General features: G+C 38.8%; 2 protein-coding genes and 1 long non-coding RNA gene across 3 annotated transcripts in view; 2 read left to right on the top strand and 1 right to left on the bottom strand.

Annotated features, from left to right (window-relative positions):
- LOC311296649 (uncharacterized protein) overlaps positions 1-24676 on the bottom strand; it is a 483049-nt gene that overhangs the window by 202181 nt on the left and 256192 nt on the right. The window lies entirely within an intron of this gene.
- LOC311296645 (uncharacterized protein) lies at positions 743-15235 on the top strand. Its single transcript, XM_084418518.1, has 5 exons — positions 743-3921; positions 5353-5396; positions 5565-5799; positions 11980-15065; positions 15176-15235. The coding sequence occupies exons 3-4, from the start codon at positions 5715-5717 to the stop codon at positions 13080-13082; spliced, it is 1188 nt and encodes a 395-aa protein (XP_084274644.1). The 5' UTR covers positions 743-3921; positions 5353-5396; positions 5565-5714; the 3' UTR covers positions 13083-15065; positions 15176-15235.
- Positions 18615-22706, top strand: LOC311296688. Its single transcript, XR_014628674.1, has 4 exons — positions 18615-18767; positions 20207-20250; positions 20418-20652; positions 21724-22706. It is a non-coding gene; the product is annotated as an uncharacterized lncRNA (long non-coding RNA).

Below are 24676 nucleotides of genomic sequence, written 5' to 3'. Positions count from 1 at the left end.
GACAAATCAAAGTCAACTAATTTAAAAGTTTTTTTTGTCTTTCCTTGCCACCTCTAAATAATCTTTCAAATTCTAACATTGTTTATTATGAAATGCTCTTTGTATGCTGATTAATAATGCTGTATGTATGTATGAAGAAAATAAAGCGTCTAAAAATGGCACACATTAACTTAAAACCTGATTTAGTCTCAAACGTGGTTTAGTTAAACAGTCAGAGTCATCTGTATGACAGATACAAATAATTGTTTTAGCTGTAATCTCGTTTTCTGCAGTGTGTTAGCAAAATTATCTGTTTTGCTGCTCACCGTGTTTTTGACGTGCAGCTCTCTTTAAACTGTATAAACGGTAAAATGGCGCAATTATGTCCGCCATTTGAATAACCCTGGCCTACATGAATCATGTAAATTATGTTTACAATTTGAAATGGCAAAATTAGACAAAAGTTTCTTAATTTGCATCTCTGATTATTTCTGTTGGTCGTATAACATTTCTATCGTAAACAGCTGTCAAATATTAATGTTTAGTTTAGCTACTTGCATCTTATCTTGCACTTTAGAACTGTTAACTAAAGCGTCACTCAGTTAGTTGCTCAGCAGCTTCTGTAAACATACTTTGTTTTGCCTAAAGCCTACTTTGATTTGATTGGTCATCTCAACCATGTTGACAGTGACAAGCGCTGTTAGACCGCTGAGGAGCTCAGATGAGAGGTTCGGTTATCCTGGTGTTGTACAAAATACTTGCAGCACCAAAGTAGAGTTAAGATTAGGCAATTATTTCACAACTTTTGGCCAATGTCATGGATTCTTAAACAAGGGTTCATCCGACCACATGATTCCCCTGCTGTTTCAAGTTTATCTTTTTTCGTGGCAAAAAAGGACGGAGGCTAGAGGCCGTGCATCGACTACAGAACTCTTAATGTCCAGACTGTCAATTACCGTAATCCTCTTCCCCTGGTTCCAACAGCTCTAGAACAACTGAGAGGCGTTCACATCGATGAGTGACGAGTGGAAAACAGCTTTCATCTCACTATCTTAGCACTGAATACCAGCCACTGAATACCATACGGTCTTGCTAACTCACCTTTAGTCTTCCAAGGCTTTCATGGATGAAGTATTCCAGGACATGCTCCAGAGGTTCGTCATCATTTACATTGTTAATATTCTTATTTACTTCAGAAACCTGACTGAACCTTGCAAGCATGTTGCGCAGGTCCTTTAATGCCTTAGACACAACCAACTCTACCAGAATCAGGAGAAATGCAAGTTTCACCGCCCATCCGTCCACTTCCTGGGTTTCATCATTGATGAATGTGCATCCAGGTGTACCAGCGGAAGGTCCATGCTGTCAGAAACTGGCCACAACCATCAAAAAGCTGCAATGATTTGCAAATCTCTACAGGAAATTTGTCGCCAACTTCAGCCTGATTGCCTCTCCCATCACTTGACTTCTCCAAAATCAGCCCATGTCTCTGTTTCTGAAGTCCACCTGCCACTGAAGTGTTCAACCAACTTAAAGAAGCCTTTTGCACTGCTCCTATCCTCAAACCCCCAATCCAGACCTACCCTTCGTAGTGAAAGGGGATGCATCCACCAATGTTGTGGGAGAAGTGCTATCACAGTTGCAAGGGGAACAAGCCCAGCCTCATCTATGTGCCTTCTCCCTAAAACTGAAGAATGGAGACACTGGCTGGAGGAAGCAAAACACACATTTCTTGTCATCACTGATCACCGTAACTTGGAATATCTCCAGAATGTATGCCATCTAGATCTTTGCCAAGCAAGGAGGGCTTTGTTATTCACACGCTTCGACTTTAAAGTTAACTACTGTCCAGGTGACAAGAACACCAAAGTGGATGCACTTTCCTGCATGCACTCTCCAGACTTATTTCAACAATCTCCTGAAACCATTCTCCCTCCAGACCTCTTCTTGTGCCCGATTCAGTGGTCTCTAAATGACCAGATCACAGCTCCCACCTCATGTACTGGTGTCCACCACCATCTCTGGGATCCGGTCATCCAGGTAACCAGCAAACCTTCTCGCTCCTCTGTGAATGCTACCGGTGGCCAAGTATGACCTAAGCTGTCCAACGCTTCATTCAAGGATACCTCCAAAACACAGAGACATCTACCTGAAGGCAAGCTCCATCCAGTACCCAATCCTCACCAGCCATGGTTTCGCCTGGGAATAGACTTAGTCACCAACCTGCCTCTGTCTAATGAAAACATCTAACTTGATTAGAAAGGATATAATTGGATCAAATGGTGGGGGTTGTGGAACCTTTGTTAAAGATGGGGTAGCTTTTAGAGAAATAATATTATACTCAGAGTGAATGTGTTGTTGTACTTATAGAGGTTGTCACAGATCTGTTCTGTTCTGTTAAATTCATTTTCATTGACTTTTAGTTTATCTTCAGTCACATGTTTCCTTTGTTCTAGTTTCTCACCACTTTTGAGTTACATGGTTACTGATATGATTAGTCATTGTGTTCGGCTGTCTGTCATTAATTGCCCTCGTTTGCGTCGTGGAGTTCGAGGTTATGGAAGCGAGCCTGTAATCTGTGTCAGATTGCGTGATTTTGACTCCTAAAATCTTGTCATGTCGTGGACAAGAAACATGTCAGACTACACATTGCTTCCCGACCAGTCATCGCGTGCCATCTCACATGCACACATTCACTCGCACATACACACACACGCACACACTCAAACTCACTTACTCACACTCTCACTCACACACATTCACACTCACTCTCGCTCACTCACTCGCACACACTCTCTCATTCACTCACACACTCACTCGCACACATACATAGACACTCACTCGCGCGCGCGCACACACACACACACACACACACACACACACACACACACACACACACACACACACACACACACTCTTGACAGAGCCTACTGTGGAGGACTGATTAAAAAAAAAAAAAAAACATGCTAGTCTTTTTATCGTGATGTCGTGAAGCATCGCAGACGCGGCGTAGGTTGTCGTCCACATGACACACTATACGAGATGAAACGATCGAATCTTGCGTCCCAACGCCCGTTGTCGTCTACAAATCCCCACGACACCCTACGAAAGACGGATCGTGTTAAAATCGGGCTAAAATCGTGTAATCTGAACCAGGCATAATGGACAGTTTATGTAAGTGTGGAGAGAGAATTTTCTTGTGTCCCTTAATCTTGCCAGAATGCTCTGTTTTATGTTGTTTAAAGAAGATTGAAATAGAAAATGGCAAGGAAATTGGAATGACTGTAAAACAGGAAGACATTTTTATAATATACAACAGCGTAAGACAAAGTAAAATGATAGAGAATATCAGATAATTTCAACATAGATTAAGTACTATCACTAAACTTAATTCGACACTTCATATATTAGGAAAACACAGTACAGGATTATGTGAACTATGCCAAGTAAAGGAAACAGTTGATCGTGTTGTTATTCTGTCCAGGAAAGGAATAAACTACAAAGAGAACTACAGAACATAAGATGCAAAATATATATATATACAATCAGCAACATATTAAACACAAAACAAGGATCTGGTAAAATTATAAAGGCAGTTTTGTTCATTAGGAATAGCAGACTTAAGAATAGTATAGATCTCATCATGTAGCCTACACCTAGACTGAAATCGCTTCACACTCCAGCACAGGAGGTGGCGACATGCACCTAAAAAGCTGGTATGCAAGCTATCAATCCACAGAAGAAGAAGAGAGACACGAGCGCTTTAAGTTTGAAAACCAGTTCAAGTATCTGTTAATAATAATCGAGAGGCTGTTTTGACAGTGTAAGAGTCTGAATGCAAGACAGTTGTGGAGTATTTTCACTGGATGCCGGATATCTTCAGTCTGTATTTTGTGGACACACATGAGACAGAGTTTGACATGAACCAGCTTGAGAGATGAGGTATTTAACTACTAATTATTAACATTATGTGCTCAGGTTTAGTGTTAATATTGAGTAAGTTTCTTATATAAAAATTCATGTTAACATTGATTAACAATATTAATTAATAATGTGCCATAATTAAGAGCTAAGGCTTGTGCTCTAATCTAGAGATGAATTTAGTCTTTAACTTGATCAGTGTGTATATTGATACCTGACTACATTACATAATCAGATTCCAAAAAATAAGTACTTCTAATTATTTTATATGTGACCCTGGATCACAAAAACATTCACAAGTCGCACGGGTTGCAATACATTGTAGGCTATGGGTCAAAAAAAAAAAATTCTTTTGTGACAAAATTCATTAAAGTAAAGATCATTTTCCATCAAGATATTTTGTATATTTCCTACTGTAAATATGTAAAATGTTTATTTTTGTGAGTGAATGCAGCACAATCGCGAACATTAATGGCTGTAAATTATTCAACATTTATTTATTCCCCCTATTACTACTTTTTCATCTTTTAAATATTCCTTTCTAAAAAAGCCTTCTGCTTATATACGTTCATAAAGTCTTCCAGGTTTGTGGAATTGACTAGTCGTGAGCCTTTCACTGAAAACTGAGACCCAAACAGTATTTGATCACGGGATTTACACAAATCATTTCACTTTTAAGGAGGGGTTTCAACATTGCATATCTAATCACGTCCTGATGAACGCATTTATTATTATTTGAATTATCAGTGAGTAATTTGATATCACTAAACAGGCATATACTTGAAGTTTACTAAGTATACTTAAAGTTGTTCCAATTTAGTACACAAAAGTACACTAAATACACTTAAAGTTACGCTTTACTACAATTTCATTACTACAAAAATATACTTTAAGTGTTTAAAAATTGCACACTTCAAGTTAACTAATCATTAACACACTTGAAGTATACTGATAATTAGTCTGGCTGCAAATATACTTGGCTTTTTTTTTTTCACCAGGGTTGTTGAATGAAATTAAATGAAACAGAAATTATACTGGAATGAGACAAAGATGATTTTCATCAACTCGGTTAACGTGGTGGTGCTGTTATTTCACTCTGTTGTTTATATTCTACAAGTATACATTGACCCATAGATACAGGGCCATATGCGGTTGTATAGCATATCAACATTTCTGCTCAGACAACTTACAAAGAGAAGCCACAATATGCCAGTAAACAGCGTAAGACAGTACTTTGTCTCTAGTCAACAACAACAAAAACGCCCTGATATTTGAATGTGCCTCAGTGCGGTTTCCACTTTGTGAGTGCAAAAGAGATGAGAGAAAGTGAAAGATCTGATACTAGACAGATACCTGATCTCATGTTCTCTGTTATTAAATCAGAGTTCACTTGCAATTTCACATTTATCCTCCTTAAACTGATTCTAACGCCTTAATATTTTTTTATTTCAGACCAGATGGCAGTGAAAGAGCAAAGACAAGAACTGAAGTAAAAGGTAATGATGCTGTAATTTAAAAAAAGCCGGGTCACACCAATAAAATGAGCTTAATGTGCCAATTTACAGAAGATCTCAGACATCACTATAATGAATGAGCTGAAAACAGGGAACTTTTGGCTTTTCAGCAGCAGTTTAACATGATGACGCTGTACTTTTTAAATGCAGATTGGATAAAAACACAGTGATCACAGTTCACACCTGCAGTGAAGCCCCTCCCACAACAATTCACCAATAAATGCTGGGAATATTCCCATCATCCTACAAGAGAAGGACAAACTCCAGGAGTAGCAGCTGAAATCTGTGTGACTGTTAAAGATGGAGTTTATTAAAGAGGAGATTGAAGACATGAGAGATCCAGAACCATCCAGAACAAAACACAAAGATACTGAGGAACAAATAGGTTGGTGTCCATTCTTGATTCTTCATTGTTGACTGCTTTGGTAGATGTGAATTAGTAAGCAGTATATGGATGATAAATGATGGAGAAATGCATCTAAATGATCATAACCTTGTATATATCAGTTGTCAAACACATTTTAACTATATTGTCAAATGAATGACAGAACAATCCTAACGAAAAAGAAGTTTATTCAAGTGTGCTATTAGTATACTTCTTTTAAACTAAAAATAAGAACATATACTTTCAGTCTACTTATTATGTACTTAAAATTGCACTTAACCCTCCTGTTACCCTCAAATCTACCAACATCTTTTACCCACTGGGGTCAATTTGACCCCAGCAATTTAAACCCCCACAATTAGATTTTTTCCCCAAAGGTTTAAGTCAGGTACTTTATGTTTCTTTGTTGACTACTTAAATAGCCCTTTAAATAAAACACCACCAACCCCCCACCCCCACCCCCACCGCTTATACATCCAGAATGCCTATTGCACGACTATGGACAAATTAGCAAATCACTATAAAATGTCACTGATTTATCGAAAATTAAAAAATTATATATATTTTTGGTGTTTGAATAGCTTTTTATTTATTATATTATACAATATATTTTATCAAGGATAGGTTTGGGGTCAATATGACACTCCCATTGATAGTCTCAGGATGCCTCACTGTTGGCACAACACAGGACTCATGGTAGCGTTCACCTTTTCTTCTCTGGACAATCGATTTTCCAGATGTTCTAATCAGATACATTAACTTTGCACCAGTCTTCTGCTAGGCAAGGCAAGGCAAGGCAAGTTTATTTATATAGCACATTTCATACACAATGGCAATTCAAAGTGCTTTACATAGAAGAAATTAAAATAATAAAAAGAAATAAGAATAATTAAAACAGTTTAGAAGAATACAAAATAAAATACAGTACAAACAGTCGGACGAACATTGGCACAGTGCTCATTCAGTAAATGCATAGTTAAACAGATGTGTTTTGAGTCTGGATTTGAATGTGACTACAGTAGGAGCACGTCTGATCTCCTCTGGAAGCTGGTTCCAGCTGCGGCTGGCATAATAGCTAAAAGCGGACTTGCCATGCTTAGAGTGAACCCTTGGTATTTCTAGCTGATATGATCCTAATGATCTGAGTGATCTGTTGGTTTTATATTCAGTGAGCATATCTGCAATGTATTGAGGTCCTAGGCCATTGAATGATTTATATACCAGTAATAATACTTTAAAATCAATCCTAAATTTAACTGAGAGCCAGTGTAAAGACCTGAGGACTGGTGTGATATGTTCATATTTTCTGGTTCTGCTCAGAATCCTGGCGGCAGCGTTCTGTATGAGCTGCAACTGTCTTATGGTGTTTTTGGGAAGGCCAGTGAGGAGTCCATTACAATAATCCACCCTGCTGGTGATGAAAGCATGAACAAGTTTCTCTAAGTCTTGTCTGGAAACAAAGCATCTTATTCTTGCTATATTTTTCAGATGATAGTATGCTGATTTAGTTATTGCTTTGACATGACTACTGAAACTAAGGTCTGACTCTAGTGTCACACCAAGATTCCTGACTTGATGTTTAGTTGTTTGACCCCTAGAGTGAAGGAATGCGTTCACCTTGAGAACTTCATCTTTGTTTCCAAACGCAATGACTTCAGTTTTGTCTTTGTTTAACTGAAGAAAGTTTTGACACATCCAACTGTTAACTTCATCAATGCATTGGCACAGGGAGTCAATGGGGCTGTAATCGTTAGGCGATAGGGCTAAGTAGAGCTGTGTGTCGTCTGCATAGCTGTGGTAAGCAATTTGGTTCTTTCTCATTATTTGGCTCATTGGGAGCATATACAGGTTGAACAGGAGTGGCGCAAGAATTGAGCCTTGAGGGACTCCGCATGTCATGGATGTCCACTCAGACTTATGGTCTCCTATACTCACATAATAACCTCTCCCATCTAAGTATCTAGCTGTCCAATTCTTGTACTTCCTGCAGAATTTCAGCCAATATTTGATGTTTTTATTGGAGAGAAGTGGCTTCTTTGCTGCCCTTCTTGACACCAGGTCGTTGTCCAAAAGTCTTTGCCTCGCTTTGTGTACAGATGCACTTACACCCTCCTGCTGCTAATATTGAGCAGTTCTGCACTGGTGGTGACACGATTCCCTAGCTGATTCCTCTGGAGGAGAAGTTCCTGGTACTTGCTGGACACTCTGGGACATCCTAAAGCCTTCTTCACTGCAGCCGAACCTCTATTCTTGAAGCTCTTGATGATCTGGTAAATGGAGGCCATTTTGATGCAAAGATGATCCTCCATCTTTCTTTGGAGGAAACCATTGCTAACAGAAGAACACAATGATTGGAAGCACTTCTTCCTTCCTTATAGCAATCATGTGCTGATAATATGATTAGTAAAATGATGTTAGCTGGTAATTTGGTGCCAAGGACAAAAACAGTGAAATTTGGGGTTTTGTGATAAAGCTTTTTGAAATGATGTAAAATGCCTCTCATCACTCTGCACAATAATCTAGAAAAATGTGATTCAACATCATAACATCTGAAGCAGCAAAAATTTCAAATTTGGCCACAGCTGTACCCTGTCATTCAAGTGGGAAGTGTCCGGTCGAACAAGGTGATGTTGGTGGCGCATCCGCTGTTCAGCTCCCGCAAAAGGTCCACGTACTCGTAGGAGATGCCCTGTTGTTGTAGGGCGAGCAGTACGGCATTGATCTCTATGCTGTCGAAGGCTTTCTCGTAGTCTACGAAGGCCAGTACCAAGGGCATCTTGTACTTCCGGCAGCGTTCGAGCTGTTGGTTCAGCACGTGGATGTGGTCCATTGTGCTGTAGCCAGACCGGAAGCCGGCCTGTTCGGGTGGCTGTTGTTCGTCCAACTGCCTGGCTAGTCGGTTGTACAGCACCTTGGTGAAAACCTTGTACACGGTCAGCAGGAAACAGATTGGCCGATAATTCCTCAGCTGTTCGCGGTCACCCTTCTTGTACAACAGCACTGTCTTGGCCGTCTTCCATTGATCTGGTGTTCTTCTCTGCGCCATGTAGCGGCTGAAACGGCTGGCCAATGCTGCCCAAAGCATCGGTCCACCCTCTTTGAGCAGCTCGGCCTCGATTCCGTCCAGCCCTGGCGCCCTGTCTTTCTGGATGTTCTGGATCGCATGCCTGACCTCACTGGTCAACACTGACGGCATGGCTGGTATGGCATCGTCCTGCATTTCGGGCGGGTCGACTGGTGTCTTGCTGGCGAACAGGTCCGTATAGAACCCAAAAAAAACCCCAAAAAACTTTGCTAAGAGGTAATTTTCAATTGAGAGAGAGTTCACAAAGCACAAAGAGAAATGGTTTATAAGGCTTCTGTGGAAGCTTTCATACATTTGCTCCTCCCCTATATTATGTTTTCCCCTCCCCCACGGCACAAAATATCAAAGTTCTTGCAAGAATTATGTTATCCCTTCCCTGGAAATATCTAATTGGCACTGGAAATATCTAATTTCTTGTGAGAATTATGATTCCCCCCTTCATTTATCGTGTGAACTATCAGTGGTTCTCGCAATACTTCAAGTAGGCCTATATGGTAATGTCAGGTTAGGGCCCTAAAGCAGAGGGAAGGTTTTTGAAGATCATAAAATCTCAACTTATAATGACCTCAACAGGGACGTCGTTAGGCCTATTTTAGGGGGGCTGAAGCTACCCCAAAATGTTCCTAAGCCCACCTAAATAACAATTCGATTTATCAATAATCCGATCCTCATTCATATTTAGACGCAACAAATTATATATATCCAGCAGCAAAAAATAGCCGAAAATTCGGAAGTTGGACAGAAGTACAAAGAGTCGTAACAGAGCTGCCAACGCATTCACCGTGAGACACACGCAATAGACACTTTTCACACGCTCTCGCGCCACACATCCATTTTCTCACGCACAGAAAAATCGCGAAGACCGACAGACTAGACAGAGCAGGTTACTTTATGATATAAAAGAATCTCAACTCTCAGATTCTGTCCATTTTATTACGAAATTCAAACAATAAATACCGTTTTGGCGTTTGTAAATGTGACGTGACAGATCCCTAGCGCATGTGAACCGATCATCTCTACTAGCTAATAGTAAAAAAAACACGAACATTGTTGAAAGATACAGTAGTCTACAACTTACCGAATATATATTCCTCATACATAATATCGATCAATCAGTGTTTTTTATCAGCGTGAAGAGGCCAATAACATAGCTGGAGAACAATTACCTCAGGAAAGCCATTTAATGAACATAACATAGGCGCGTATAGCACGTAGTTGGCAAGAAAAAAGCTATAGAGTATTTTGCTAAATATGTGTTCTATATTACATATTTATTATATTTTTTACTTATATCATTAAATAAAGTTGTTATTATAATAAAAAACACATTATATTTAATTTGAGTTATTTTTAACATTAAATAGGCTGAAGGGCTGTCTGTATGTTTACAGCATTAGGTTAGTTGTTTTTTTCTTGAGAAAAATTAAGCCTATCTTGAGTACCTAATATTTAGCCAAATGAGTCAATATTAAATCAAATCACAATAATTGAATTGAAATAATAAAAAAAGCATAGCTTACCAGAAATTGTACCATGCACCATAACATTTACATATAATTTTACACTTATGCTATACTAAAGCCTGAAATGGGCACTTTTTGTGACAGCAACTCTATCATTTTTGATCAAAGATATGGCTTAACTTCAGAATTTGAACTAAAATCAGTATTCTTATGATTGCTCTGAACATTTCTGACTAAGTTCAACAAACATTAAATTACTTATTCATAAACTTTTTATAAATTAATTATTCATAAACCTTTTATAAATTACTTATTCATAAACAAAAAAATTATAAAAATGTAGGTGTGACGGGGTTGAGACTATACAGGGTTGAAGAGACAAATACAGCTAAACATATACATAGTTGTTTTTTACTCAAATTCACTGTAAGATTTTCTATAAACGCAAGTTACAAATACCCTGGGGGCTAAGCCCCCCCCGTCTTCCAATCCTAGTGACGTCCCTGGACCTCAATATCATCCAAAATTAATGTGGGATTTGTGCCTAATCACCAATGTGTGAACAACAAAAAATGTGATATTTCTTATATGTTTTATACAGCAAAATGAGCCTGGGGTCAAATTGACCCCAAAGAACACCGATGCTACAAAAGTACGTACAGAACATTGAAAACCTATCATCATGTTAATTTTATGTTTACCCAGTTGTCCCCATTAAATGAGAAAAAGTCTTTAAATATGAAGCAAAAATTTTTTTTTTAAAATATGTATTTAGAGACGTTAAACACTGAATGGGGTCAAATTGACCCCAAAGGTAATAGGAGGGTTAAGTATACTTGACTCATAGGTACTGACAGAAAGGTCAAGTATATTTGGACTATAGGACTCAATCTTTTGATCGAAATATACTTGTGTAATTACGTATTCTAAGTATACTTGTCTTGATGTTGTTTACTCTTTTAATTAAGTAGCATTAAATACTTTTTCACATAGTTTTACATACTGAAAATATTGGTTTATAAAGAAAACAGGCTATTTTCCTAATTCTGAGTATCTGAATGTTTGTGAAGACTAGTCCACTGGTAGTGTGCACAGGAATTTACTTTAAATCTTCCCCCGCCGTTGACTGAATTTTCCGGCTATTCATGTTTTCACTGTTGGACGGTACGGGGACTATTACGCATCTTCGGATAAAAACACAGGCGAAGAAGACGCAGAAACAACTGATAGAGGATTGCTTACGCAAATGTAAACGGCACGATCATCAAAACAATATTAATCAAAACTGCCAAAAGTTACCGTAAGCGTTAATGACTGTGAAACTTTGGGGTGTTGTTGGACTGGATCTACTCCATCTTTGTTTTGATCATCGTTCTGAATCCCATCCGGATGCAGTCTTTGACAAAAATGCAATTATTTGTATTTATTTGTTTTACTACTAAAGTATTAGTATACTTAAAATATACTTGAGCATTACTTAAGTATGATTCATAAAATTAACTTGAGGTATACTTCTTTTTCGTAAGGGAAACTTTCGCCATATGAAAGATCTGAAACCTGATCTCTGTTGCTTTCTGCTATTAAATCAGGATTCACTTGAACTGATTCTAACTGTATTTCTGTGTATTTTAGACCAGGTGAGAGTGAAAGAGCGAAGACAAGAACTGAATGAAGACGAGGAGGAACATCATAACTTTAAAATTCAAAGAACAAAAGCCGAAAAGACGCACACCTGCACTCAGTGTGGAAAGAGTTTCTCACAGAAAGGAAAACTTAATACACACTTAAGAATTCACACTAGAGAGAAACCATATACATGCACTCAGTGTGAGAAGAGTTTCAGATGTTTAACTGATCTCAAGTATCATCTGCACGTTCACTCTGGAGAAAAGCCATTTAACTGTGATCAGTGTGATAAAGAGTTTATTTCATCATCACATCTTAAACAACACCTGATAGTTCATTCAGAAGAGAAGCCTTATGTGTGTTCTCTCTGTGGAAAGAGTTTTTCAAGGCTGAACAATTTTAAACTGCACCAGAAAACACATAATGAAGTGAGAGATCATGTGTGTTGTGACTGTGGGAAGAGCTTTACTAGAGCTGTTGATCTGAAACGGCACCAAAGAATTCATACTGGAGAAAAACCTTACAAGTGCTCATATTGTGACAAGAGTTTCACTCATTCTGGAAACCTGAAATCACACGAGCGAATTCATACTGGAGAGAAGCCGTATCACTGTACTCAGTGTGAGAAGAGTTTCACAAATTTAGCTAATCTCAGTGTTCATCTGCGCATTCACTCTGGAGAAACATTTAACTGTGATCAGTGTGGTAAAGATTTTATTTCATTATCAAATCTAAACCAACACCTGATAGTTCATTCAGATGAGAGGCCTTATGTGTGTTCTCTCTGTGGAAAGAGTTATTCACGGCTGGACAGTTTTAAACTGCACCAGAAAATACACACCGGTGTGAGAGATCATGTGTGTTGTGACTGTGGGAAAAGATTTTCTACAGCTAGTCATCTGAAATGGCACCAAAGAATTCATACTGGAGAAAAACCTTACAAGTGCTCATATTGTGACAAGAGTTTCACTCGGTCTGGAAACCTGAAATCACACGAGCGAGTTCACACTGGAGTGAAGCCATACGACTGTACTCAGTGTGGGAAGAGTTTTACCCGATCAAATAATCTAGTGAATCATATTAAAAAGCATTGTTCTGTGTCACAGTGAGCAAATATTTTCATCAGATCCCAAACTTTGAGGGAAATCATATGAGATTCACATGTGTAACTAATTAACTAATAAACTAATGTTTCTGTGAAATGCCACAATATTTGTGTTTTATATGTTGGAAAACAAGAAAATTATTGAATTATTCTTTCATTGATCGCTTACTCAATGAAATACCAAAATTTTAAAAGAGACTGGAAAGAAATGTAAGAAAAACAACTATCAGTTATTTGTCAATGTATGAAACAATTCACTAAATATCAGTTTTTAAATTAATATGGAGGGTGTTTTTATCTTTTGTTTGTTTAGTTATAAAACCTGTTATTTCATAAACAGATGTATTAAAAAACCTTCACACATCTCTGCAATATTTAAGAGGTCTATAAGCTCTGTACAATAACAACAAATAATTACCATTTCACTGACAATGTGTGATTTTGTGAGCAAAAGTTATCTACAGATCCAATACTTCAAATAAACAATGAGATTCAGATAAAGCAAATGTATTGTGAAATTAACTCGTGTTCTGTGACATTAGTTTTGTGGAAGTTGTTTTTGAGTTGTAACTTTTTGACTTGTCATTTAGCTTTCACTTTCATTCCATATATACATTAAAGATTTTTTTTTTCATAGACAAATTTCTCACGTTCACATTAGGTTTGTGAAAGAATATTGTTGACCTAAGACAAATTTCCATCCAAAGACTGTATAATAGATGTTCTAAAACTGTTCTAATTCTAATAAGTTCTAATAAGAGGCAGAAACATATTTTAAAATAGATTTCAAAGGTTTGTCTCAGCTTGTTAAATGAAATATAATGGGAACTATAACAAAACGTATAACAACCTACTTTTAACTTTTATACCGTTTCTAACACCTTGCCCCCCAACTTTTGTTCAACCAATTAGCCTTCATTAGCACACAGAGAGCCAAAACAGTGACGTCTAAGAATTTTTACCCAAAATGTATCCAAAAAAGTTAATCTTTCTCCCAACTTGACATAAATATAAAAAGGTTAGATCAAAATGTTTTAAAAATGTTTTATGTTATGTTAGACACCTTTGTGAATGGCACATAGAGGGCATTGGGACTGAGAAAACATGCTTGGTGTGTAGTGTTTACCTCTTAAGAAAAGTATGGCCCATTTTTATATTTTGCTCAAAGCAATAATCTACTAAAACCAAACAATGTACATAATATAATAATCAAAACTTTCATCATGAGAACAAATCAAAGTTAACTAAATGTAAAAGTCTTTTTGTCTTTCCTTGCCACCTCTAAATAATCTTTCAAATTCTAACATTGTTTATTATGAAATGCTCTTTGTATGCTGATTAATAATGCTGTATGTATGTATGAAGAAAATAAAGTGTCTAAAAATGGCACACATTAACTTAAAACCTGATTTAGTCTCAAACGTGGTTTAGTTAAACAGTCAGAGTCATCTGTATGACAGATACAAATAATTGTTTTAGCTGTAATCTCGTTTTCTGCAGTGTGTTAGCAAAATTATCTGTTTTGCTGCTCACCGTGTTTTTGACGTGCAGCTCTCTTTAAACTGTATAAACGGTAAAATGGCGCAATTATGTCCGCCATTTGAATAACCCTGGCCTACATGAATCATGTAAGTTATGTTTACAATTTGAAATGGCAAAATTAGACAAAAGTTTCTTAATTTGCATCTCTGATTATTTTTGTTGGTCGTATAACATTTCTATCGTAAACAGCTGTCAAATAATAATGTTTAGTTTAGCTACTTGCATCTTATCTTGCACTTTAGAACTGTTAACTAAAGCGTCACTCAGTTAGTTGCTCAGCAGCTTCTGTAAACATACTTTGTTTTGCCTATAGCCTGCTTTGATTTGATTGGTCATCTCAACCATGTTGACAGTGACAAGCGCTGTTAGACCGCTGAGTAGCTCAGATGAGAGGTTCGGTTATCCTGGTGTGTCAAGAAACAGAGGGGTCCAGAGACGAAAGCAGGTACAGTCTTTTAATGAGAAAATTAGACAACGCCGTTCAGGCTGAATAACAGAAAAATCTCTTCACATAAGGTAACCAAGGAGTACTTCGCTGCTTTTTCAATAAAACAGATATAGATGATATCAGCCGTAGATCCGGACGGCTCTCGAGCAGCGTGGACTGGAAAACAGGTGAGATGTGGAACCCTCTGCTACACTCCACGGAGGCAACTGGATACACCACAGAAGTGGTAAAACACTGAAGCAGATAATTGTGGCTCAGTAGACTACCAGGACTAGACAGGACAGGACAAGACAAGACAAGACGGGGAAAAACTTCTGAGATATAACGGTAGCAGTCTTCGACATGCATCAAGGTCAAACAATAATCCGACAACACAGACACGAAAGAGAGAGCTAGATATAGCGTAGACAAAAGGGAAAGATAGAGAACAGGTGTGATGATGAGAAGTGGATGAGAGCCAGCTGATGGTAATGAGAGGAAGAGATAATGGGTGTGTGCGTAAGTGTGTGCGAAAAGAAAAAGAGAAAGCAAGAACCAGGATCATGACAGGTGTTGTACAAATACTTGCAGCACCAAAGTAGAGTTAAGATTAGGCAATTATTTCACAACTTTTGGCCAATGTCATGGATTCTTAAACAAGGGTTCATCCGACCACATGATTCCCCTGCTGTTTCAAGTTTATCTTTTTTCGTGGCAAAAAAGGACGGAGGCTAGAGGCCGTGCATCGACTACAGAGCTCTTAATGTCCAGACTGTCAATTACCGTAATCCTCTTCCCCTGGTTCCAACAGCTCTAGAACAACTGAGAGGCGTTCACATCGATGAGTGACGGGTGGAAAACAGCTTTCATCTCACTATCTTAGCACTGAATACCAGCCACTATGAATGCCATATGGTCTTGCTAACTCACCTTTAGTCTTCCAAGGCTTTCATGGATGAAGTATTCCAGGACATGCTCCAGAGGTTCGTCATCATTTACATTGTTAATATTCTTATTTACTTCAGAAACCTGACTGAACCTTGCAAGCATGTTGCGCAGGTCCTTCAATGCCTTAGACACAACCAACTTCTCCAAAATCAGCCCATGTCTCTGTCCTGAAGTCCACCTGCCACTGAAGCATTCAGACCTACCCTTCGTAGTGAAACGGATGCATCCACCGATGTTGTGGGAGAAGTGCTATCACAGTTGCAAGGGGAACAAGCCCAGCCTCATCCATGTGCCTTCTCCCTTAAACTGTCCCCGGCAGAACAGAATTACGACATCGGCAACCATATGTTTCTCGCCATCAAGTTAGCTCTAGAAGAATGGAGACACTGGCTGGAGGAAGAAAAACACAAATTCCTTGTCATCACTGATCACCGTAACTTGGAATATCTCCAGAATGTATGCCATCTAGATCTTTGCCAAGCCAGGAGGGCTTTGTTATTCACATGCTTCAACTTTAAAGTTAACTACTGTCCAGGTGACAAGAACACCAAAGTGAATGCACTTTCCTGCATGCACTCTCCAGACTTATTTCAACAATCTCCTGAAACCATTCTCCCTCCAGACCTCTTCTTGTGCCCGATTCAGTGGTCTCTAAATGACCAGATCACAGCTCCCACCTCATGTACTGGTGTCCACCACCATCTCTGGGATCCGGTCATCCAGGTAACCAGCAAACCTTCTCGCTCCTCTGTGAATGCTACCGGTGGCCAAGTATGACCTAAGCTGTCCAACGCTTCATTCAAGGATGTCCCATTTGTGCCATCTACAAAACACAGAGACATCTACCTGAAGGCAAGCTCCTTCCAGTACCCATTCCTCACCAGCCATGGTCTCGCCTGGGAATAGACTTATGGCGCTTTTCCATTACCAGTACCAGCTCGACTCGACTCGCCTCGCCTCGGCTCGCTTTTCGCTCCGTTTTCCATTGCAGATAGTACCTCCACAATAGTACCTGGTCGTCATAGCGACGCCGCAGGAAACTGTCGTGACTTCTTCTACGCGACACACACCCGCTACCCATACACACAGGACAATGGAGGAAATCGAGTGTATGCTGTTTTTGGATGTTTTTGTTTTTGTTTTTGCTGTTTTTGATTCAGGATACTCCATCTGGCGCGTGCAATGATAACGCAGTGAATAGTGACGATTCTCTCTGACCAATCAGCAGTCTGCCGTGTTTTCACGTAACATTTTAGTATCGCCTCAGCTCGCTCAGAACCTCGCTGGAGGTGGTACGAAAAAAAGTACCTGGAAGCAGGTACAGGTACAACTTTTACACAGTGGAAACCAAACAAAGGCGAGGCGAGTCGAGCCGAGGCGAGCTGGTACTGTGTAGTGGAAAAGCGCCATTAGTCACCAACCTGCCTCTGTCTGATGAAAACATCTAACTTCATTAGAAAGGATATAATTGGATCAAATGGTGGGGGTTGTGGAACCTTTGTTAAAGATGGAGTAGCTTTTAGAGAAATACTATTAGATACTCAGAGTGAATGTGTTGTACTTATAGAGGTTGTCACAGTTCTGTTCTGTCAAATTCATTTTCATTGACTTTTAGTTTATCTTCAGTCACATGTTTCCTTTGTTCTAGTTTCTCACCACTCTTGAGTTACATGGTTACTGATATGATTAGTCATTGTGTTCGGCTGTCTGTCATTAATTGCCCTCGTTTGCGTCCTTATGGAGTTCGAGGTTATGGAAGCAAGCCTGTAATCTGTGTCAGATTGCGTGATTTTGACTCCTAAAATCTTGTCATGTCGTGGACAAGAAACATGTCAGACTACACATTGCTTCCCGACCAGTCATCGCGTGCCGTCTCACATGCACTCACTCACTCACTCACTCATTCACACACTCACTCACACACGCTCATTTTCATTTACTCACACACACGCACACTCACTCACACGTACACTCACTCTCACTCACTCACAAACACACACACACACACACACACACACACACACACACCACACACACACACACTCACACTCTCTCACACACACTCACAAAACATAAGATGCAACAAAAATTACAATCAGCAACATATTAAACACAAAACAAGGATCTGGTAAAATTATAAAGGCAGTTTTATTCATTAGGAATAGCAGACTTAAGAATAGTATAGATCTCATCATGTACATCTCTGAAATCGCTTCACACTCCAGCACAGGAGGTGGCGACATGCACCTAAAAAGCTGGTATGCAAGCTATCAATCCACAGAAGAAGAAGAGAGACACGAGCGCTTGAAGTTTGAAAACCAGTTCAAGTATGTGTTTGTGGAAATTGCAGTAATTTCTTTGCAAGAGACAATTTCTCACGTTGAGCACACGAATGCGTGTGTCGTTTATTTTTATGGAAAACTTAATATACTGTCTATGGGAAAAACACAGAGTAAACAAAGGCGTTGCCAAGCGCCTCGCGTCATCACACATTCAGAACATTTTAAAGGGACCGTGATCCCTGAACAGTTATGAAGAACAAAGTGCTGCATTTATAATCAACAGTGTATAGAACTATGCTTAACAACAAAGGTGAATTATATATGTCACTATCACTACATGTTGATAATAATCGAGAGGATGTTTTGACAGTGTAAGAGTCTGAATGCAAGACAGTTGTGGAGTATTTTCACTGGATGCCGGATATCTTCAGTCTGTATTTTGTGGACACACATGAGACAGAGTTTGACATGAACCAGCTTGAGAGATGAGGTATTTAACTACTAATTATTAACATTATGTGCTCAAGTTTAGTGTTAATATTGAATAAGTTTCTAATATAAAAAAAAATCATGTTAACATTGATTAACATTATTAATTAATGATGTGCCATAATTAAGAGCTAAGGCTTGTGCTCTAATCTAGAGATGAATTTAGTCTTTAACTTGATCATTGTGTATAATAAATGACTACATGTAATCTGGATTACATAATCAGATTCCAAAAAATAAGTACTTATAGTTAGATTATATGTAACCCTGGATCACAAAAACAGTCACAAGTCGCACGGGTTGCAATACATTGTAGGCTATGGGTCAAAAAATATTTTTCTTTTATGACAAAATTAATTTAAGTAAAGATCATTTTCCATCAAGATATTTTGTATATTTCCTACTGTAAATATGTAAAATGTTTATTTTTTGTGAGTGAATGCAGCACAATCGCGAACATTAATGGCTGTAAATTATTCAACATTTATTTATTCCCCCTATTACTACTTTTTCATCTTTTAAATATTCCTTTCTAAAAAAGCCTTCTGCTTATATACGTTCATAAAGTCTTCCAGGTTTGTGGAATTGACTAGTCGTGAGCCTTTCACTGAAAACTGAGACCCAAACAGTATTTGATCACGGGATTTACACAAATCATTTCACTTTTAAGGAGGGGTTTCAACATTGCATATCTAATCACCTCCTGATGAACGCATTTATTATTATTTGAATTATCAGTGAGTAATTTGATATCACTAAACAGGCATATACTTGAAGTTTACTAAGTATACTTAAAGTTGTTCCAATTTAGTACACAAAAGTACACTAAATACACTTAAAGTTACGCTTTACTACAATTTCATTACTACAAAAATATACTTTAAGTGTTTAAAAATTGCACACTTCAAGTTAACTAATCATTAACACACTTGAAGTATACTGATAATTAGTCTGGCTGCAAATATACTTGGCTTTTTTTTTTTCACCAGGGTTGTTGAATGAAATTAAATGAAACAGAAATTATACTGGAATGAGACAAAGATGATTTTCATCAACTCGGTTAATGTGGTGGTGCTGTTATTTCACTCTGTTGTTTATATTCTACAAGTATACATTGACCCATAGATACAAGGCCATATGCGGTTGTATAGCATATCAACATTTCTGCTCCAATTTACAAAGAGAAGCCACAATATGCCAGTAAACAGTTTAAGACAGTACTTTGTCTCTAGTCAACAACAACAAAAACGTCCTGATATTTGAATGTGCCTCAGTGCGGTTTCCATTTTGTGAGTGCAAAAGAGATGAGAGAAAGTTAAAGATCTGATACTAGACAGATACCTGATCTCATGTTCTCTGTTATTAAATCAGAGTTCACTTGAAATTTCACATTTATCCTCCTTAAACTGATTCTAACGCCTTAATATTTTTTTATTTTAGACCAGATGGCAGTGAAAGAGCAAAGACAAGAACTGAAGTAAAAGGTAATGATGCTGTAATTTAAAAAAGCCGGTTCACACCAATAAAATGAGCTTAATGTGCCAATTTACAGAAGATCTCAGACATCACTATAATGAATGAGCTGAAAACAGGGAACTTTTGGTTTTTCAGCAGCAGTTTAACATGACGACGCTGTACTTTTTAAATGCAGATTGGATAAAAACACAGTGATCACAGTTCACACCTGCAGTGAAGCCCCTCCCACAACAATTCACCAATAAATACTGGGAATATTCCCATCATCCTACAAGAGAAGGACAAACTCCAGGAGTAGCAGCTGAAATCTGTGTGACTGTTAAAGATGGAGTTTATTAAAGAGGAGATTGAAGACATGAGTGATCCAGAACCATCCAGAATAAAACATGAAGATACTGAGGAACAAATAGGTTGGTGTCCTTTCTTGATTCTTCATTGTTGACTGCTTTGGTAGATGTGAATTAATAAGCAATTTATGGATGATAAAAAGAGAAATACATTCAAATGATCATAACCTTGTATATAGCAGTTGTCAAACACATTTTAACTATATTGTAAAATGAATGACCGTACAATCCTTATGAAAAAGAAGTTTATTCAAGTGTGCTATTAGTATACTTCTTTTAAACTAAAAATAAGAACATATACTTTCAGTCTACTTATTATGTACTTAAAATTGCACTTAAGTATACTTGACTCATAGGTACTGACAGAAAGGTCAAGTATATTTGGACTATAGGACTCAATCTTTTGATCGAAATATACTTGTGTAATTAAGTATTCTAAGTATACTTGTCTTGATGTTGTTTAATCTTTTAATTTAGTAGCATTAAATACTTTTTCACATAGTTTTACACTGAAAATAATCATTTATAAAGAAAACAGGCTATTTTCCTAATTCTGAGTATCTGAATGTTTGTGAAGGCTAGTCCACTGGTGGTGTGCACAGGAATTTACTTTAAATCTTCCCCCGCCGTTGACTGAATTTTCCGGCTATCCATGTTTTCACTGTTGGACGGTACGGGGACTATTACGCATCTTCGGATAAAAACACAGGCGAAGAAGACGCAGAAACAACTGATAGAGGATTGCTTACGCAAATGTAAACGGCACGATCATCAAAACAATATTAATCGAAACTGGCAAACGTTACCGTAAGCGTTAATGACTGAAACTTTGGGGTGCTGTTGGACTGGATCTACTCCATCTTTGTTTTGATCATCGTTCTGAATCCCATATGGACGCAGTCTTTGACAAAAATGCGATTTTTATTTTATTTTTTTACTACTAAAGTATTAGTATACTTAAAATATACTTGAGCATTACTTAAGTATGATTCATAAAATTAACTTGAGGTATACTTCTTTTTCGTAAGGGAAACTTTTGCCATATGAAAGATCTGAAACCTGATCTCTGTTGCTTTCTGATATTAAATCAGGGTTCACTTGAACTGATTCTAACTGTATTTCTGTGTATTTTAGACCAGGTGAGAGTGAAAGAGCGAAGACAAGAACTGAATGAAGACGAGGAGGAACATCATAACTTTACAATTCAAAGAACAAAAGCCAAAAAGACGCACACCTGCACTCAGTGTGGAAAGAGTTTCGCACGGAAAGGAAACCTTAAGACACACATGAGAGTTCACACTGGAGAGAAACCGTATACATGCACTCAGTGTGAGAAGAGTTTCTCACAGAAAGGAAAACTTAATATACACGTAAGAATTCACAGTGGAGAGAAACCGTATCCATGCACTCAGTGTGGGAAGAGTTTTGCTGGTGAATCAGGTCTCAAGTATCATCTGCACGTTCACTCTGGAGAAAAGCCATTTAACTGTGATCAGTGTGGTAAAGGTTTTATTTCATCATCAAGTCTAAAAACACACTTGATAGTTCATTCAGATGAGAGGCCTTATGTGTGTTCTCTCTGTGGAAAGAGTTTTTCAAGGCTGGGGTATTTTAAACTGCACCAGAAAACACACAATGAAGTGAGAGATTATGTGTGTTGTGACTGTGGGAAGAGCTTTATTAGAGCTGGTGATCTGAAACTGCACCAAAGAATTCATACTGGAGAAAAACCTTACAAGTGCTCATATTGTGACAAGAGTTTCACTCGGTCTGGAAACCTGAAAGAACACGAGCGAGTTCATGCTGGAGTGAAGCCCTACTACTGTACTCAGTGTGAGAAGAGCTTCACCCAATCAAATAATCTAGTGAATCATATTAAAAAGTGTTGTTCTGTGTCACAGTGAGCAAATATTTTCATCAGATCCCAAACTTTCAAGTAAATCATATGAGATTCACATAAAGTAAATTGTTAACTAATAAACTAATGTTTCTGTGAAATGCCACAATATTTGTGTTTTATATGTTGGAAAACAAGAAAATTATGGAATTATTCTTTCATTGATCGCTTACTCAAAGAAATACCAACATTTTAAAAGAGACTGGAAACAAATGTAAGATGTATGAAACAATTCACTCAATATCGGTTTTTAAATTTAATATGGAGGGTGTTTTTATCTTTTGTTTGTTTAGTTATAAAACCTGTTATTTCATAAACAGATGTATTAAAAAAAACTACATATATCTCTGCATTATTAAAGAGGTCTATAAGCTCTGTACAATAACAACAAATAATTACCATTTCACTGACAATGTGTGATTTTGTGAGCAAAAGTTATCTACAGATCCAATACTTCAAATAAACAATGAGATTCAGATAAAGCAAATGGATTGTGATCTGTGACCGTGTTTTTAGTTTTCACTTTCATTCAATATATAGCTATCTCCTCTCGCAGGCCGGGGGCTCGATTTGGCACCCACACCCGGAGCTGTGGTCCCTTCACGTGTGGGCGCTCAACGGATATCCGTTGACCTCGCAGAGGGAGTGATAAATACCATCACTCAGGCCAGAGCACCGTCGACTCGGCGGCTTTATGCCTCAAAGTGGTCGGTTTTCTCTGGCTGGTGTACAGCTCGGAGCCTATCACCTCTCGATTGTGAGGTGACGGAGGTTCTCTCCTTCCTACAGGAGCTGTTGGATAAGGGCAGATCCCCTTCCACGCTCAAAGTTTATGTGGCGGCTATTACAGCGTTCTCTGGAACAACGCTGGGTCAGTCACTAGGAAGGAACGATTTAGTCATCCGCTTCCTCAGGGGAGCTAGGAGGCTGAATCCACCCAGACCTCCTTCAGTCCCTATGTGGGACCTTTCTACGGTTTTGGCGGCCATGAAAGGTGCCCCTTTTGAGCCTATCCAATCTATTAGCCTCAAACATTTGTCTTTCAAGACAGTGTTTTTGATGGCTCTCGCTTCGGTGAAGCGCATAGGCGACCTGCACGCGCTCTCCGTGAGCCCAGCGTGCTTAGAGTTTGGACCTAATGACTCTAAAGTCATACTCAAACCTAAGCATGGCTATGTGCCAAAGTCCCTCAACACGCCGTTTCGGGCTCAGGTTATCTCCCTGTCTGCCCTGCCGGGATCAAGTGAGGAAGGGGACTCAAGTTTTCTTTGCCCCATTAGGGCTTTAAGAGCTTACGTGTCCCGCTCTGCTGTCTTCAGACAGACTGAGCAGCTCTTTGTCTCGTTCAGTGGACGTTCCAAGGGAATGGCTGTTTCGAAACAGAGCTTATCCAGATGGATAGTTGACGCCATAGCGCTGGCTTATACTGCCAAGGGCCTCCAGTGCCCGTTGGGAGTTAGAGCGCACAGGATATATGTACGGCGGCGGGCTGGGCCTCGCCGTCTACATTTATTAGGTTTTACAACCTAGAGGTTCCCGCCTTGCAGGCTAAGCTACTATCGGTGTAGTCGATTCAGCTGTCTAACTAGAACACTGAAATCACATGCGCAACACGCTACCGACTGTCTTATGGGCAGAATTGTGTAAGACCCACATTTCCCACACTTAGTTCAGGTTCCCCCACCCTGTCTATGTGATGTCATATTCGCGTCTGCTGACGCGACCATATAAGGACGGAGGGAATCCCCTCTTGTCTCTAGACTCTCTCTGTGAGATCATGTTTTACGTCTACGGACGCTACAATATAGGGAATTAAGGTCCCCCTCCCTTATCTGGTGATTATGCACTGTACACCTGGTTTAGCTTCCAGTGATCGGTGTCTTTATCCCAGCACGCACGGCGTTTTACAAGGGGTACCCGTAGCGTTTTAACAAAAACGCAGTACGAGAGGACTCTCGTAAGAGAACGTACTCGGTTACTAACGTAACCTCGGTTCTCTCTAGAAGAGGGAACGAGTACTGCGTTCTCTGCCGTGCGTACGGTTCACTCTGGTTCGCTTCGGCGATGAAAATCAAGTGAATCAGCCTTTTCGAGCTCCTTATATAGAGGCTAGCCACACCCGTCTCGGCGGGAAATGGCGCCCTCATTGGCCTGACGTCACCTCAGGCCTCGCTCGATAGGCTTATGCAA

Source organism: Rutilus rutilus (assembly GCF_951802725.1).
Source record: "Rutilus rutilus genome assembly, chromosome: 9".
Classification (NCBI taxonomy): domain Eukaryota; kingdom Metazoa; phylum Chordata; class Actinopteri; order Cypriniformes; family Leuciscidae; genus Rutilus; species Rutilus rutilus.
Note: the sequence above shows the minus strand (reverse complement) of the source record. Positions and strands in the feature narration are given on the sequence as shown.

Bases quoted from the DNA above. Each gene is read 5' to 3' on its own strand.
- LOC311296645 (XM_084418518.1), top strand. From the start codon at position 5,715: ATGGAGTTTATTAAAGAGGAGATTGAAGACATGAGAGATCCAGAACCA. The intron at 5,800-11,979 runs GTTGGTGTCCAT...TGTGTATTTTAG, and splicing joins AGATACTGAGGAACAAATAG to ACCAGGTGAGAGTGAAAGAG.